At 41.8% G+C, this 15,174-nt stretch overlaps 1 protein-coding gene across 3 annotated transcripts in view; it reads right to left on the bottom strand.

The window, feature by feature from the left end:
* The window catches only part of cers2b (ceramide synthase 2b), a 30,554-nt gene extending 15,380 nt beyond the window's left edge, over positions 1-15,174 (bottom strand). The window contains exons 1-2 of one of the 3 annotated variants that reach the window (XM_036134486.1): positions 14,674-15,174; positions 3,496-3,704 (exon numbers count right to left, since the gene is read on the bottom strand). In XM_036134486.1, coding sequence (XP_035990379.1) covers positions 3,496-3,668 — 173 coding nt within the window. In that variant the 5' untranslated portion in view covers positions 3,669-3,704; positions 14,674-15,174. Of the gene's footprint in view, positions 1-3,495; positions 3,705-3,787; positions 4,205-14,673 lie in introns of those variants that run through there. The other 2 variants (XM_036134483.1, XM_036134489.1) reach the window with 2 other exon arrangements.

Genomic DNA, 15,174 nt, shown 5'->3' with positions numbered 1-15,174 from the left:
TATGAAGGCACCATACAGGATGTCCACATGGTGTACAGGATGTTTACGCAATATATCTTCAAAAACAAACTAATTATATTCAATAAACATATGACAAAATAACAAAAGAACGGGGTAGCAAAAAATGTTCTTCCTCATTTGACAGATACAGAATAGGTACAAGACAACCACGAGACTTTTTTTTTTTTTTTTTCCTTTTCTAAGTAAACGGGTGGCAATTTCCGCAGTAAAAGCCACCAGCAAGAGGAAGTTTGCAGTGGACCGAAACCTCAAGCAACAGGATGAAAATCAAAAGTAATTTTTTTTCTTTTCTTTATTAACGGCTATGCACAATTTAGCTTTGAGCTTAATTTTTTAAACACAACAGTTTTTTTTTTTAAAATGAAAGACATGTTTTATTTAGACGTGTTTCATTTAAAATAGAAGTCCCTGACAATTTGTTGTTGGTCCTAAAACACAATTTTATGACCTCCATGAACCAACGTTCATCGTTTCTATAGTTCTCAGTTCTCTTTAGCTAGTTTTCATAATAGAAATACAAAGGTTAGATATAGAACCTGAAACCACAACAGCCACAACTAGAGCTTGTATCGTTCAGCCTTCCTATGACCCTCCTATTCCTTTGCACTATTCATGTGATTTTGATCAGTTTGATCCACAGTCCCTCTCGTTTTTAAAGGCCACCGTTGGTCATATGAGGCCCTCTGGTTCCCCTACAGACTCCATCCCACCTTGCTTGTTTAAAGGGGTGTTTGCTGCTATTGGATCAATTGTACTTCAGATTATCAACAGCAGTCTTTCCTCTGGTACAGTCTCAAGGGTTTGTACTTCCCCTTCTTAAAAAAAATAAGCCTCAACCCTTCTCTCTGCTCTAATTTCAGGCCCATCTCTAATCTTCCATTTATTTCTAAAATATTAGAGAAGGTTGTCTGCGACCAGTTGTTACCATTTTTAGAGGACAATGGTGTCACTGAGCCATTTCGGTCTGGGTTCAAAGCACTTCACAGAACAGAAAGCACACTTCTGAGGGTTTCTGATGATAAACTTTTGTCAACAGACTCTGGAAAGTTTGTTGTTTTAGTGCTTTTAGATTTGTCCGCTGCATTCGATACCGTTGATCAGTAAGGCTGAGTATTTTAATCTCTCGTCTTGAGCACTGTGTGGGCATTAGGGGCGTCGCCCTTGATTAGTTTCGGTCCTACCTAAATAGGAGTCTTTGTGTAAAAATGGACAACTTCATGTCTTCCACAGCTCCTCTTCCATACGGGGTCCCACAGGGGTCAATTCTCGGCCCTCTTGTATTTGCTCTCTACCTACTCCCCTGCAAAAACGGAACTAAAAATAAGTACAATTTCTTGAAATTAGTGCATTTGTCCTTGATTTGAGCAGGTAATTATGATTATCTGCCAATGGAATGATCATTTTGACACCCGAAATAAGATAATTAGATATACTGCACCTGAAATAAGATGATAGAGATAAGTTGTTACTATTTTAAGTGCAAAAATCTCATTCCATTGGCAAACCATCTTATTTACGTGCTCAAATCAAGGACAAATACAGCCCTTTCAAGAAAATCTGACTTATTTTTTGTTTTCTTTTTGCAGTGTCCCCTTCGGCTCTGTTTTTAGGAAATATGGCATTTCTTTTCACTGTTATGCGGATGATTGCCAGGTGTATTTCCCCTATAGGCACAAAACAACACTGCCCAGCAACTCACACACTGCCTTGAGGACGTTAAAGCATGGCTTTCTCTGAACTTCCTTAGTTTAAATGGGAACAAGACAGAAGTTGTGCTGTTTGGACTGAGTTGCTGTCCCGCCCCAAAAGTAGATCTTGGCTCACTGTCATTTTATCTCAGGGACTGTGTCACCAATCTGGGGGTAAAGTTTGACTCTGATTTCAAATTTGAGAAACAGATCAGCAGTGTTGTTCAGAAATTTTTTTATCACCTTCGTCAAATAGCAAAGGTGAAATCAATCTTAGTAAGACCTGACTTGGAGAAAACAGTCCATGCTTTTACCACAGTTTATCATGACTACTGTAATGCCTGCGTACTAGCCAGACCTCCCTTCACGTCTGCAGCTTGTGCAGAACTCTGCTGCTTGTTTGTTAACTCAGACCCGTAGGCGCAAGCATATTACTCCAATGCTAGGGTCCCTTCACTGGATCCTTGTGCGCTACAGAATTAAATTTAAGCTTTCGTTATTTGTTTTTAAATGTTTGAACAACCTGACTCCACCATATTAATATGAGCTGATTCAGCCTTACTGCCCCACCCTGATCCCTTAGTTCAGCTGATCAGCTGCTGCTGACAGTCCTTAAAACTAGGCTAAAGCTCAGAGGTGACAGATCATTTGATGTTGCTGCTCCTAAGTTATGGAATAACTTACCATTAAATAACAGACAGGCCTCCCATTTTACTTATTTTAAATCTCTTTTAAAAACGCACTTTTATTTCCTGGCTTTAATACACTGTGCTCTTGTCGTGTATGGCATTTTAAAATACTCTTGCTGTGAGCCTGGTCTTTGGTTTTGTATGTTTTTAACTTGTTTTTTAAACTTTTGTTGTTTTAATGTACACCACTTTGGTCATCCATGGGGTTTTAAAATGTGTTATAGAAATAAAGCTGAATGATTGATTGATTGATTGATTGATTGAAGAAGTAGGTATTGACAAAAGGGTGGATGGGTCCAATTTTTTAACAATTAAATAAAGATTAAAGTCTGGAAATAACGATATTTCCATCCTCTACAGTATTTACTTTCCCATTAATTCTCACCCAAAGCTGCAAAAAAACAATTCCACTTATTTTTCAGATGGCGTAGAAATCCATAAAACCATAAAGAGTATAAAGAGAAGATCCAAGTTACAAAAAGAAATGTTGTTTTTAATTTTCTATATTTTTATTCTGCTTATTTCTTTAAACAATGGGACCTATGTAAATACAACAAGAGAAAACAGAGAAGCATGGTCGATATAAGGGACGCTTTCTTAGATCTACTATAAACCAATAAAACACATAAATGAGAAATGTGTCATGGATAATTTTGACCAAAAAAAACATTCATATTTTTGATAGTGAAAAACACTGCAGCTTTACGAGTGCGTTCAGTTTTTATGACAAATGTAGGTGTAAATAAATGTTATGAGTGTCTTGTTTGTTTGGTTTCTTTCACCACATTTCCCAACGTTTCTGTTACCGACAATGAGGGACAGAAAGGTAAATATGATGACAATAATAATTTAATGGTGACAGTAAGACCGCTGGACAAACATAAACAACGTGAAATAAATGATTGCTGCGGTAGAAATGCAGCCCAGGTTGTAGATGGAAGAGGAAATAGCTGACAGGGAAAGGTGAAAGAAGGTAAAAGACAAAGAGAACGACAGGGATAAATGTGTAAAACACAGAGAAAGTAAATGTTTAAATGAAACACGGTTGTGGGGTCGAGGGAGGGGGGTCACGGGAACAGGGTGAAAAATGGACCGACCTCTCGAAGATTTGCCGGATAATGAGGAATACCAGCGCGATGGGAAGCGCCACCCATAAATCACGGCCCTTGGCGTAAACCCGTCCATCCCGATCCTCCAGGTCAGCCCAGCCCAGACCCTCCGGAAACCACAGCCGCTCCTGCCAGAACCAGTCGCTCAGCTCCGCCAGCATCCTGAAGCACGCCCTGCACCAGGACGATTTATTAGCCTGTAAACATAAATTATTTAAACTTAAGAGACAGATGGTAATTGACATTGTTCCAACCTCGAGTGCAATCTGCGTTCACATACAAATGATTCCGCTTTGGAGAACATGCGCTGCTGCTTTCAGTCTCTAAACCTGATTACTGGGCGCTCCCTGGGAGGATGCACATCTTTCCTAATGCATTGAAACGGAGCAGCAGGCGGCTGGCACAGACCTATGAAGGAGGAGCAAACGTTTCTCCTTCACACCTCTGTGATGAAATCCTGAGTGGAGGAATCGGCGGGTTGCTGCTTCCTCCTCAGACGTGCGGTGATGAATATCTCCACCGCCGTGTGTTCAGGGAGTGGCAGAGAGTGAAAGGCCGGCTGCAAAGGGGGGAACGAGGCATCTGCGGGACGTGAGTCATAATTTATCTATAAGGACATAGCAAGTGGGGGGGCGCCATTACGCACTCTATCGCAGGAATCCCCTCACAGAGACACAGCAACTCCTGCAGCTGCAAATGCCAAAGCCGACTCGCCTGCACTCCCGTCCCCACCCTGCTGCTGCTGCCAGATATCAGGAGGATTCCCTCTTTGGCTCCGAGAGCCAGAAACATTTCTGCTGCTCATATGCTGGTGAAGATTCTCAGTCATTCAGGTCATGGTCATTCCAAAAAAAAAGTATAAAAATAAAGCAACTGGACTTGTTTTTTGTAGTTGAAGACGTTTTTTCAAGTATAAAGCTTGTTACTCCACATTACTCCAGACTTTTTGAATTGAGAAAGCTTCCTGGAGAGGAGGCGAAACGTCTTCAACTACAAAAAACAAGTCCAGTTGCTTTGTTTTTTTACGTTTTTTGGGGGGGAATTTCTACTGCTCTTATTTTCCTAACACACCCAAGGGTACAGTTAAAATGACTGAAGCGTGGAAGGAAAGCAGAGCGGGAAAGAAACCTGGATTTGTGACGGACGGTTAAAAGTAGCACAAAAAAAAAAAAAAGAAAAGAAAACTAAAACGACACGAATAAAAACTCCAAAACGCACGAATGCGACACCGAGAGGCGGGTGTTGCGTTTCTCAATGTGCAGCTCGAAAATACCTGATTAGTGGCTCTCAGAATGCTGCTGAAACAAATCTGGAACAAACTTCCAGAAAACTGTAAAAGTGCGGAAAAGCCTGAGTTCCTTTAAATCGAGATTAAAAACACATCTGTTTGAAATTGCCTTTGAATGTTCTAGTTAAACTGTTTTACTGTTTTTAATGTTCTTTTTTTGTTTCTACATTCTATCCCTACTTGCTTTTATTCCTATATTTTAACCATGTAAAGCACTTTGCATTGTCTCTGTACTGAATTGTGCTATATAAATAAACTTGCCTTGCCTTGCCTTGAGAAAAGCCTTTTGCCTTAACGACACGAAAGGCTGATGGAATAATAGGAGTAAAACTTCTTCTGAACGTCTATTGATCTGGATACTTTTCAACAGAATCAAATCGGCCAGTTTTCACAGCGTGTTTCTGGGCTGAATAAAGACGAGGAGCGTGTGGAGGCCTCCTGCTGGACAGCGTCCTGAACCCCCGTGAAGACGCAGGAGCAGCCGGGCACACAACACTGCTTGTCATTTTCCACGACGTGTCGTGTTAGTCACCGCGGCCCCTCTTTCCGGCTGCAACGGGCTCCGTCTCTGAGCGCTGGGATAGCCTCTCCTCTCTTTTTCTCTCCCTTGGACACAGCTGGTGGAGAACGGGGAGGATGACATAGTTTCCTCCATAATTTCTGACAGCGCTTTCCACTTCAGAGACTCCACATCTCACTTTTTTTGGTGAAGAGCCGTGCCAGGCCACGCCGGCTTAACTGAATAACAGAGAGCCTGTAGCCGCACAAAGGGGCCTTGCAGTCGAAGCGAATTAAGAATTAAGTAACTGAGCCGTCCGAAGGGCAGACGGAGCTCTGTTCGTTTGTTATTATGAAAAACGGTTTTCATAATAACAAAAGGCTACGTACTCCCACCAAGCGTATCGCATATCAGTGGGTTTAATATGCAGCGAAGGCCGTAAAAATCTCTAAAACTTTGCATCGTCCAGTGGAGTTACTTTGCATTCTCCATTTATTTTTGGATCCAGAGTATTTTAGGGCTGCTTGTTTTTGTTCATCCAGTGAATTCAGCGCGTTTCAGCTGTTTCCCCCCCCCACCACACAGCTTCCCCCAAGTCCTCCTGCCATTGGCCTAGCCGATCACATGACCAGACTCTGACCATTTCAAGTGTCCAATAAAAGCGAAGAATGCCTTCAAAGGGGGGTGTGGGGGGGTGGGGGGGGGCGGAGCAGGGCAGTTCCCTCTCAGTCAGACAAAACTTTCTCCTCTGCACTACACTGGAAGCATGCAGCGACTGTAAACGGCGATCTCACATCAACCTGGCAGGAAATCCTTCCAGATGTTCCAGATGTTTACACGCCTACAACGAAGGCTCTCAAAGAGGTCCGGACGGAGAACCAAAGCAGAGCCGAGGCCAACACGGCACAGAGTCCAGGGACATCTGGAAGGATTTGTAAACGCACTGCCGCCGCACGGGGGGGGTGGGGGGGGGGGGGTACCGCCCGACCCTGCCCCCATTCGTTCCCACTGGGTGACAACATAATTTGATGTTTGGCAGTCAATCATTGGAGGGCAGCAAACTGAGCCGGCCAGGGGAACCATAAGTCATAGGACTAACAACGATGAGTCACTTAGCACCGTGCCATCTGGGTGCTAAAAGCACCCGTTAACTCGCATCCAGTCATATTTAAAGATGCTCGCGCTGGACGCTGAGTCATGCAAACCTCAGGATTTAGCAACCGTCAGAAGAGCACAGAGCAGATGTGAGGAAAGACACATCAACTAAGAGATGAACCCAACGGAGGTTTTTTTTTTTTGGACTGGACAAAATGGGAGAAGCTAAAACGTCACCAACACAACAAAAACAAAAACCTCCACAGCTGTGCCTACGTGTTAAAGAGAGAGCCGGGCGGATTACAGCCAACGTGTCCGGTGTCAATCAGATGAATCCTCCCCACCCTCCCCATGCCACTTAATTCAGGAAGTGGTTCAGATGATTGGGACACTCCTTTCGAAAAGCACGATCAGTTCTCACTTATTTCTATTACATAATAATCAGCGTGTGACTAATAGCCTGCATAGTGCTTTCTGAGCAGCTATCAGTCCCGCAGCACATATTATCTTTACGGCCGCAAAGGAAAAACAAAAAACCTACAGCCTAATGTGCGCCTCTTACCAATCTAGTTTGAGGGTATTTCCGTTCTCGGTGATGTATTTACGAGGTGCTAACAATAAAAAATACCACTTGGTATAAAGTTCCAAAATAGCGTACTTTTTAATAAGTATACTAACGTTCAAACACACCCTTGACCCCAGAGACACGGTTCTAGTTTTCTAATAATACCACCATTGATGTATTCATTTTATTAATCTTAGGATATTCTAAAAGTGTGGAGAGGCACATTCCTAGCTTTTACACTTGATTTTTGTTGTTTAAATATTAATAAATATGTAAAAAATAAATGAAACCATTACTGTCCCCGTTTCCTCATTTCATCTTGATGAGATGTATTGGTTTTTATCCATGAGCAAAAAAATGTCCCCAGATTTGATCTCAGAAATCTGGTCACCTTACATAGCAGTGATTATGGCGCCATTATAGATTTGTTAACTAAGGTTATATTAACATTTGCCAAGGGACATTTTAAGATTGCGACCCAGAAAAATCTCCCTTTTGAACGTCTTTTCCTTTAAACCTCCCTCGAACAACTGGGACACCCCACCCCTTAGAAAAGTAGCGTTTGGGGTGAAGCGTGAGGGACAAGGGGTGAAAAGGGATTCAGACTGTTTCAATAATGGATCAAATGAATGGTTCATAAGCAGAGAAGGTCATTTAGACATGGAATAAACAATACTGACGCGTGGGACCTGTATGTTGACGGACGCCGCTGAGTTAGTGCGTGTATGATTTGAATTTGGCACAGACAGGTAGACGCCGGTGCTTGGTTTACAGAGCATTTACATTTTTGGGAGGTTTTGGGCGATTTTATCAAAATAGCTCTGCTAAAGGAGTAGCGGAGTCATTTGCAATGTAAAGTAAACACAGACTTAACAGCCAGGCCCAAAATGCCCCATACCCCTGGCAACTTTAGATTTAAAATTATGTATTATTTAAAATGATTTTTACTCAAACCAGGAAGCTGGGCATCTTTCAAAAGATAGTAACAGAATATAAAAGGAGCATCAAATTGAGAAAACAATATGTAGCTGTGTTTGTTTATATTTCTTATTTGGTATTTCAGTAATTAATGATCGCCTTCTCAATAATCAGTAAGTAATGCCAGTTTTCGTGTTTCATTTGCTATTTTAACAATTTATGTTTGGTCATGAGCTCTGAGGCTTTGGCGTTGGAAGGCCTGCTTGCCATCACCCTGATCTTTATCTCCCTCCACAGATTTTCTGGCCGGGGCCACTTCAAAATGTTCATATTGCTTCCAGCCAGAAGAAACATGTTGGTAAAGTTCAAAAGATTACTTTAAACCTAAATCTGCCAAGGGTATGAATACATTTAGCATTAACAGTAACACAAATCAAATCACCTGTTGGATTTGAGCATTTTATTACTATTCACTGACGTATCGAGAGAATTGAAGCGATACTCCCTGCTTACACACATCCATACAAAATAGTTTGCTTACTGGAACAAAACGGAGGTAGGACGAGATAAAATGGCAAAGTGTGGGTATGAGATGGAGGTACACATCCGCTAAGGAGCAAATGGATAATGGGTAAAAAACACAACTAATAGTAACAACATACTGTATGACAGAGGCCCAATAACATTTCCAATGAGATTTTAAATCAGTTTATGTGTTTCCATCTGGTCTTAATTGACGTTTAATCAACACCTTGAAATACTAAAAACTCAAAGTCCTGTTCAGTCTTAGACTGTTTCACCTAACTCCAATAAAATAATAAAATAAGTGTAAACAAGAGAACCAGCTGGATGAGCTACACCTTTGTAATATAAAAGCTAGTTGCTAATGCGTCTGTGCAAGAAAATAGAAAGGCAGTAGCTATAAAGTGCTGTTCGGTTGATATTACTGTACCAGACTATTAACCCGCCCTTAACAAACTAATATCTCCGGAGTTTTTCTTTCCACTGTCGCTTCACGCTTGCTCAGTATGAGGGATTGCTGCAAAGCCATGGACAATCAGACGAGTTTCCCTGTGGCTCTACGCTTCTCCAGGAGGAGTAAATGCTGCTTTGATGCAATCAACTGGGTTCCCTTATATAGAAGATTTTTTGACCAATCTGTATAATATGATTGAATTTGACTTTGTAAAGTGCCTTGAGATGACATGTTTCATGAATTGGCGCTATATAAATAAAATTGAATTGAATATCGTCATGCTAATCACCCTGAAGTTGGGATGCAGCTGGTTTGATCTCCTGTCCTCTGTCTAATTATCACTGCCTAAATTCGTCAATTTAGGCAGTAGGAGCCTAAATTGACTCCTACTGCTCTGTGTTTAAAGTTGTAGTTAAAAGCCATAGCAAATCCAGAGCATAATAGGTTGCATGAACGTAACCCACCCATTGTCTATAACCGCTTTTCATGCAGGGTTGCTGGTGCCCAGCTCCAGCGGTGTGAGACAAGGTACACCCTGGACAGGTCGCCAGTCCCTCACGGGGATTGAACTGAAGGAATAAAGTTTAGTTTCTTTTTCTCAGCAGAGCATTAAACAGAGCTTAATGAAACTAGGTATAAAAAAAAGAAAAACAAACAGCCGTGTAGAACCTTATGACTGTTATTAGTTGCTTCCTAAACGGGAACCATAGATAACAGCACAGGTTATTAACCTGCAACAACTGTGCGTAGCAGGATCACTACTCAGTTTTTGTAATCATGATAGACCACGAGATTATGAACGGTATACGTTTAAATCCTCTGATAATACAGTAATTAGCACCGGTGCACGGCGAGCGAATAATTGAGAACTTAAATCTAGCAATATCATTAATACGGCTAATCAAGACACAAACGCTAATTTCAAAAGCTTTCAAAATGTGTTATCTGTGTCACGTGTGATAGCAGCAAGATGCATCTGGACAGACAAAGTGGCAGAGAGGAGAGCCAGACGTCCTCTCTGCTGCACATGGTTTGTTAGCCCTAACTCAGGTCATGCTTTAGGCATTTCCCGGCAAGGATAAACGATGAATAAACGTCGCCCACATTTTAGGCATTCTTTGGAGAAAGTAACCCAGAAAGCATGGCCATCGGTTATTACAGAATTACAACGATTAAATAACTGTGAATCTCAGTATGTAAAACTTTATTCTATAAGTGGAAGTCTGTGTTTCACCATCTCAAACAGATAGAGCTGTTTTATGACCTGCTGTGTTGTATGTGAAGTCCTGACAAAAGTAGGTCTTACACGGTAACAATTAGAAAACCGGATTTGTTGTTCCGCGTCTGTTAACACATCTACATGGCGTTTTAATTATGAGCTCTGTGCACACAACACTAGCACAAACATTAAAAACAATGTAGTTTTGATGCCACACCACTAGTAGGCAATATGTTCTTTGAAACTCAACAACAAAATGCGTACGTGTAAAACCAATGCTTTAAATGACGACGCCACCAGAGCTACATCCACATGGATGCAGCTCTGGTGGCGAGGAATACTGAATACTGTATCCGCGCAGAAATGTTTGAGTATAAAAATGAAACCACATCAAGCCGCGGTAACAGGAGCGATAATAGGCATTGCAATACCTATGCCAGGGCGAAAACAATGAACGCAGGAGCTAGAAAAGAGCCGTTTCTGTGGACACCAGACAAGGTGGTCCATACACGTCGAGCTAATAACGGCTAATGTTAGCCTGTGTTGTCCGGTAGACTTAGGACTGTGCTGATGCACGTTCAAGAGCTTTACTGACCTTTCTATGTTGCTCTCAAACAGCCGTGCCGTACTGTTAGCTTAGTACGTAGCACAATAGTCTAATTTCAGCGTACTTTTGACAAATTTGCGCTGGCAAGAACCCTGGAATAGTGTCTGAAACTCAATTGCAACTCTAATGTCCACCATTGTTGTTGTTTGCGTTAGCGCAAGCGTGGTAAGGGAGAGGAATGGTCTACATTGGCTCGCATGCGTAGCCACATCAGTTTGTAGCTGATCATGTGGATGGGGTGTCCAAAAGGAGCTGAACACTGGGGGGCGGCTCCAGACTTTCCCACTCTGCGACCGGCATCAAAAGTTGTTGATTTTGCAGCTGCTTTGTCTGAATGGGAATCCCCATCTGACCAAGAAGTTTGTCGGATACAACTAGGGCTGGTCGATAAATCGATTTAAACGCTTAACATGTAGATCTGTGCCTTGATGTTACACAGACCTGCGCGACAATAACGCAGGATTAATGTCCAGTCCAGATGAAGCTGAGTTTGGCTGTATCTGACTTGCTTTTGACGGGGGGTTCCATCCAGTCGAAGAAGCGTGAAGCAGTCGTAAAACCGACTACGTTTGAAACCTGCTCCCAGAGTGGCTCAGTCTGACGTCATGCTGGCATATGCCAGGGCTTTCCCCATAGGAGAAGATTCTCTTTTTTCTGTCTGCATGACAATGGCGACCGCAGTGTTTTCAAAACGTCCCACTGTGGAACCCGTTTTTTAAAGAAGACACGCGCCATTGTGAAGTACACGAGAAACACAACAAAACTTTACCGTTTTCACAGAAAAGCGTTGAGTAAACAGGGCCTTGGTGTCACTGATCTGTGACACTCAATAATTATTGATGCTAGAAGTCAATCAGTCAGCAGGAAGGTATGACGGGGCGTATTGTGAGGCCGAGAAGATTCACCTCATTGGATGCAAGGCCAAGATTACAGCTGCCTTTGGGTGATTAGTTTTGCTCCTGAGAGGCTATTCATTTACCGAGGACCAAACTCCACCATGTTCCACTACAACACTGATTACTCAACGAAACAGGTGGAAAAGACAGAAGATGTAATCACAGACAGATCAATGTTACAGTTACACTTTAAGGACTCAGGTTGACACATATAAATACTGGACTGACTGTCTGGTCTTGACTTCAGTGCATCATTTTATTTGCAATTTGCCTTTCTCATAAATCATTAACAAGCACACTATCACATAGGACTAGGCAAATGAGGTTACATGAACAAAGCACCAACTGATGCTGGAGCTCATTTAAGGAAGCTGCAAAGCTCCGCCGATCACTTTCCTCCCCTCTTTTTTCTTCTCGGTTTGTCCGGCTCATTTAGATTTTCCTTCCAAGGACTACAACATCTACAAACTCATTTGTGTAATCTGTTTTTATTCAACAATTAAATGTACCAACGACAGACCTGACAATAAAATAAACATGCAGAACAGGAAATTAATGTCATAAATATTGGGTCAGTTTGCCCCTTTTCCAGTTCATACGCCTATTTCTTACCCATGGATGTTTTTTATTTTTGTCCATTCCAACTTTTACATCGCACCTGTAAACACACCACTTTTTACCAACGCGCTTAAACCAAGGCACATCAGTTTATGGTTTTATTGTTGACTCATATGAAGCAAGATAGATTAGGAGCCCAAATTAAACCACTGTGAGATCCAAACTGACACGATGTTGCTATTAAACGCCTATGGAGCGACCGAAATGACCAAGGCGCAAAATGGCGAAGGGGTTGACTCGTCCCTCACCCCCAAAAAATAAAAACACAGTGAAGTAAAGTTTGGATGTTGAGTAACAGAAACAAATTAGAACGTTTATAAAAGCCACACCAAAACAAAAATCCCCCTCCTAATTCTGCTTTGTGCCTATTTGGGCCAATTACACCACAAGACGCACAAGAGTTAAGCAGATCAGCCAACACTGGTACGTACATGTTAGATAACATAGCAGACAAGCTACGTTTGACAGATTTCAACAGATTCTGAAGCAGTTAACTAACATTTGAGTCATTAAGTGTTTCAGCCCTACATCTCTCTGTCAGAGTCTGACTCCCAATCCTCGATGGATACTGCTGTGGTAGGAGAAGCTAAAGCAGACAATGATCCCTTTAGGAACGTAGGTTTTTATTTTCCATCCCATTAGTCGCTGTAGATATTCGTAACTCGCAGAATGAATAAATGCCACGCTCTGCTTGTAACACGTTAAATAATCACACGGCTTTTCGGAACAGAGGCCCTACATGATGCCTAAATTCATAGTACTTCAGCTTACATAAACCACTTCTTCAGAGAGAGTTTTCACTTGGATCATTATAAGCCCGTCTGTCTGTGGATTATTTTCCACAAAAAGTAACAGGCGATGGAAGGAAATTTGCAGCAAACATTGTTGGAACTCAAAAACCATCTTAACAGAACATCTCAAATAGACCCTATGGTTTTTAGAACAACTTGGATGTAGACCTTTGACACTAGGCAGCAGCCATACAAAATATAAACAACCATGAAGGTAGGCGTGAATTTACGGTATCAAAACTACAAACATTTTCTGTCATACCGTTCTTATGGTTAAAGTCCCTTTCATGAGATGCCTCAGAGATTGGGGTTTTCACAGCAGTATAAAGCAGAGAGCAATTCATTAACACTGCTTAGTCACTTTGTGACTATAGATGTGAAAAAAAAAGGAAAGAAAACAAAACAAGGCTTTCAAGATTTCAATTGTGGTTTAACAATACTAACCATAACCTTTGATGTTTGCAAACCCACCAAAACTAACGATATTGTCGCCTTCGCTGATTGATAATGCCCACACCTCAGATTGTATTTTACTTAAAAATATGACTGAATGCTCTAACGGTTTTCCTTTTTACTGGTACAATTGCGAAAGCTAAAGTAACTGGTGAGGCACAGTTAGTGTTAAAGGGGAAAGCAGTAAAGAAGGCTCTGCACACAGTGCTGTAAAGCATGATTTGTTACCACAATTCTATTGCGTTTGTAAGCAAAAAATGACGAGTCATGCATTGTTATCGGTCTGTATCGCTAACAGTAGCTATAGCGCCACAACTACAAGCAAATCAGCCGGGATTGCTGGTTTGTAGCTGGAGTTTGCTTCACTTAGGGTGTGATGTTATTCTCACACAACATTACTCAAGGTCTTCATACATTTTAGGCAATGCCTTCTGAAAGATGAATGTGGTAAAGAAACAGGGGAAAAGAATAAAAGACATACAAATGGATAGACAAATAATAATAATAAAAAAAAGCTTTCTTATTAGTTGCCTTATATGACGTCACCAGAGGGATTTGCACGTGGTAGCTTGTTTTGGAAGTTAATGAAGATGTTAATCTTATTTTAATGCAAAACATCAAAAGAAAATGAAGAAAAAAAAAACGTTTTATGAAATATTGCTCAATGTGGAACAAATTATATCTAACTTTGCAGACTTTTAAAAAAAACGTCCGGATAGCAGCTTTACTGTGGGAGTTAGTTGGAGACAATCAAATGGAATCAATGGCGAAGGAAAAGTGGGTCTAATCACTATATGTGATAGAAAAACCGACATGAATAAGCTTCGTTAACAGTAGGAGCTCTTTTTTTTTTTTTTTACTGAAGGATGTGTGTCTTAGTTAAATGGGATCGCATCGCCGGCCGGTTGCTGGTTTGCTGCAAACTTTGTTAGCACAGATAAAGCATCCCGTCACGCGCCAGGCTACCATCACGTCCTACCGTTAAACGGAGACTTTTTCTGCTGTCTTTCAAAAACATCTTCACCCATTACTTTGTATGTTTTCATGATAAAAAAAAAAAAAAAAAAAAAAAAAAAAGTTAAACCAAAGTATCCTGTTATGTCGCATTAGCGGATTCCTGCATGAATACGTCATGACGTCTAAGCAGAAACAGGATGCGGAGCGTACGTCTGCCGCAGCGCTCACACAATCCCAACTGCTGCTAACTGCTTCGCCGAACATGAAAATGAAACAGAACTTACTTTGGTGTTTTTTTTAATTATTATTAAGAAGGGTGAAGTCCAGCCTTTAAGGAGGAAAATGTCGTTTCGTTCCTCTCCTCCTGCGTTGACCGGGTCCCTTGTTATCCGGCTGTAAACCTAACGGTCCCGTCGCGTGTGTCCAACCCCGCTGGGTTTAGCTCACGGGAGTGCAGCTGCTCCAGATCCGGGCTAGTTTTTACATGTTTCCACGGAGTAAAAAAAAATAAATATTTTTTTTCCCCTGAGGAGTGGAGTGGGGGGGGGAGAACTAAAAAGATGGAAAGATATGTGAGGTGCTCCGATGAGACTGGTCGGGTTTTTTTTCTTCCAACAAAGGTTCTGTCTCTCGCCGTGTCCCTGCTAATTTCATCCCCCCACCACTCTCCCTCTGGGTCGGCAGGGTCCGCGTGGGCGTACGGCCGCCGGACAGATGTGCAACTCGGGCCCGCTGGAGAGAGAGAGAGCGGACTGAGAGGATCCGGGGCAGGCAAGGGGAGGAGG

The sequence above is a fragment of the Fundulus heteroclitus genome, chromosome 3 (assembly GCF_011125445.2).
Source record: "Fundulus heteroclitus isolate FHET01 chromosome 3, MU-UCD_Fhet_4.1, whole genome shotgun sequence".
Lineage (NCBI taxonomy): Eukaryota > Metazoa > Chordata > Actinopteri > Cyprinodontiformes > Fundulidae > Fundulus > Fundulus heteroclitus.
This window is presented reverse-complemented; position numbering and strand designations above follow the sequence as displayed.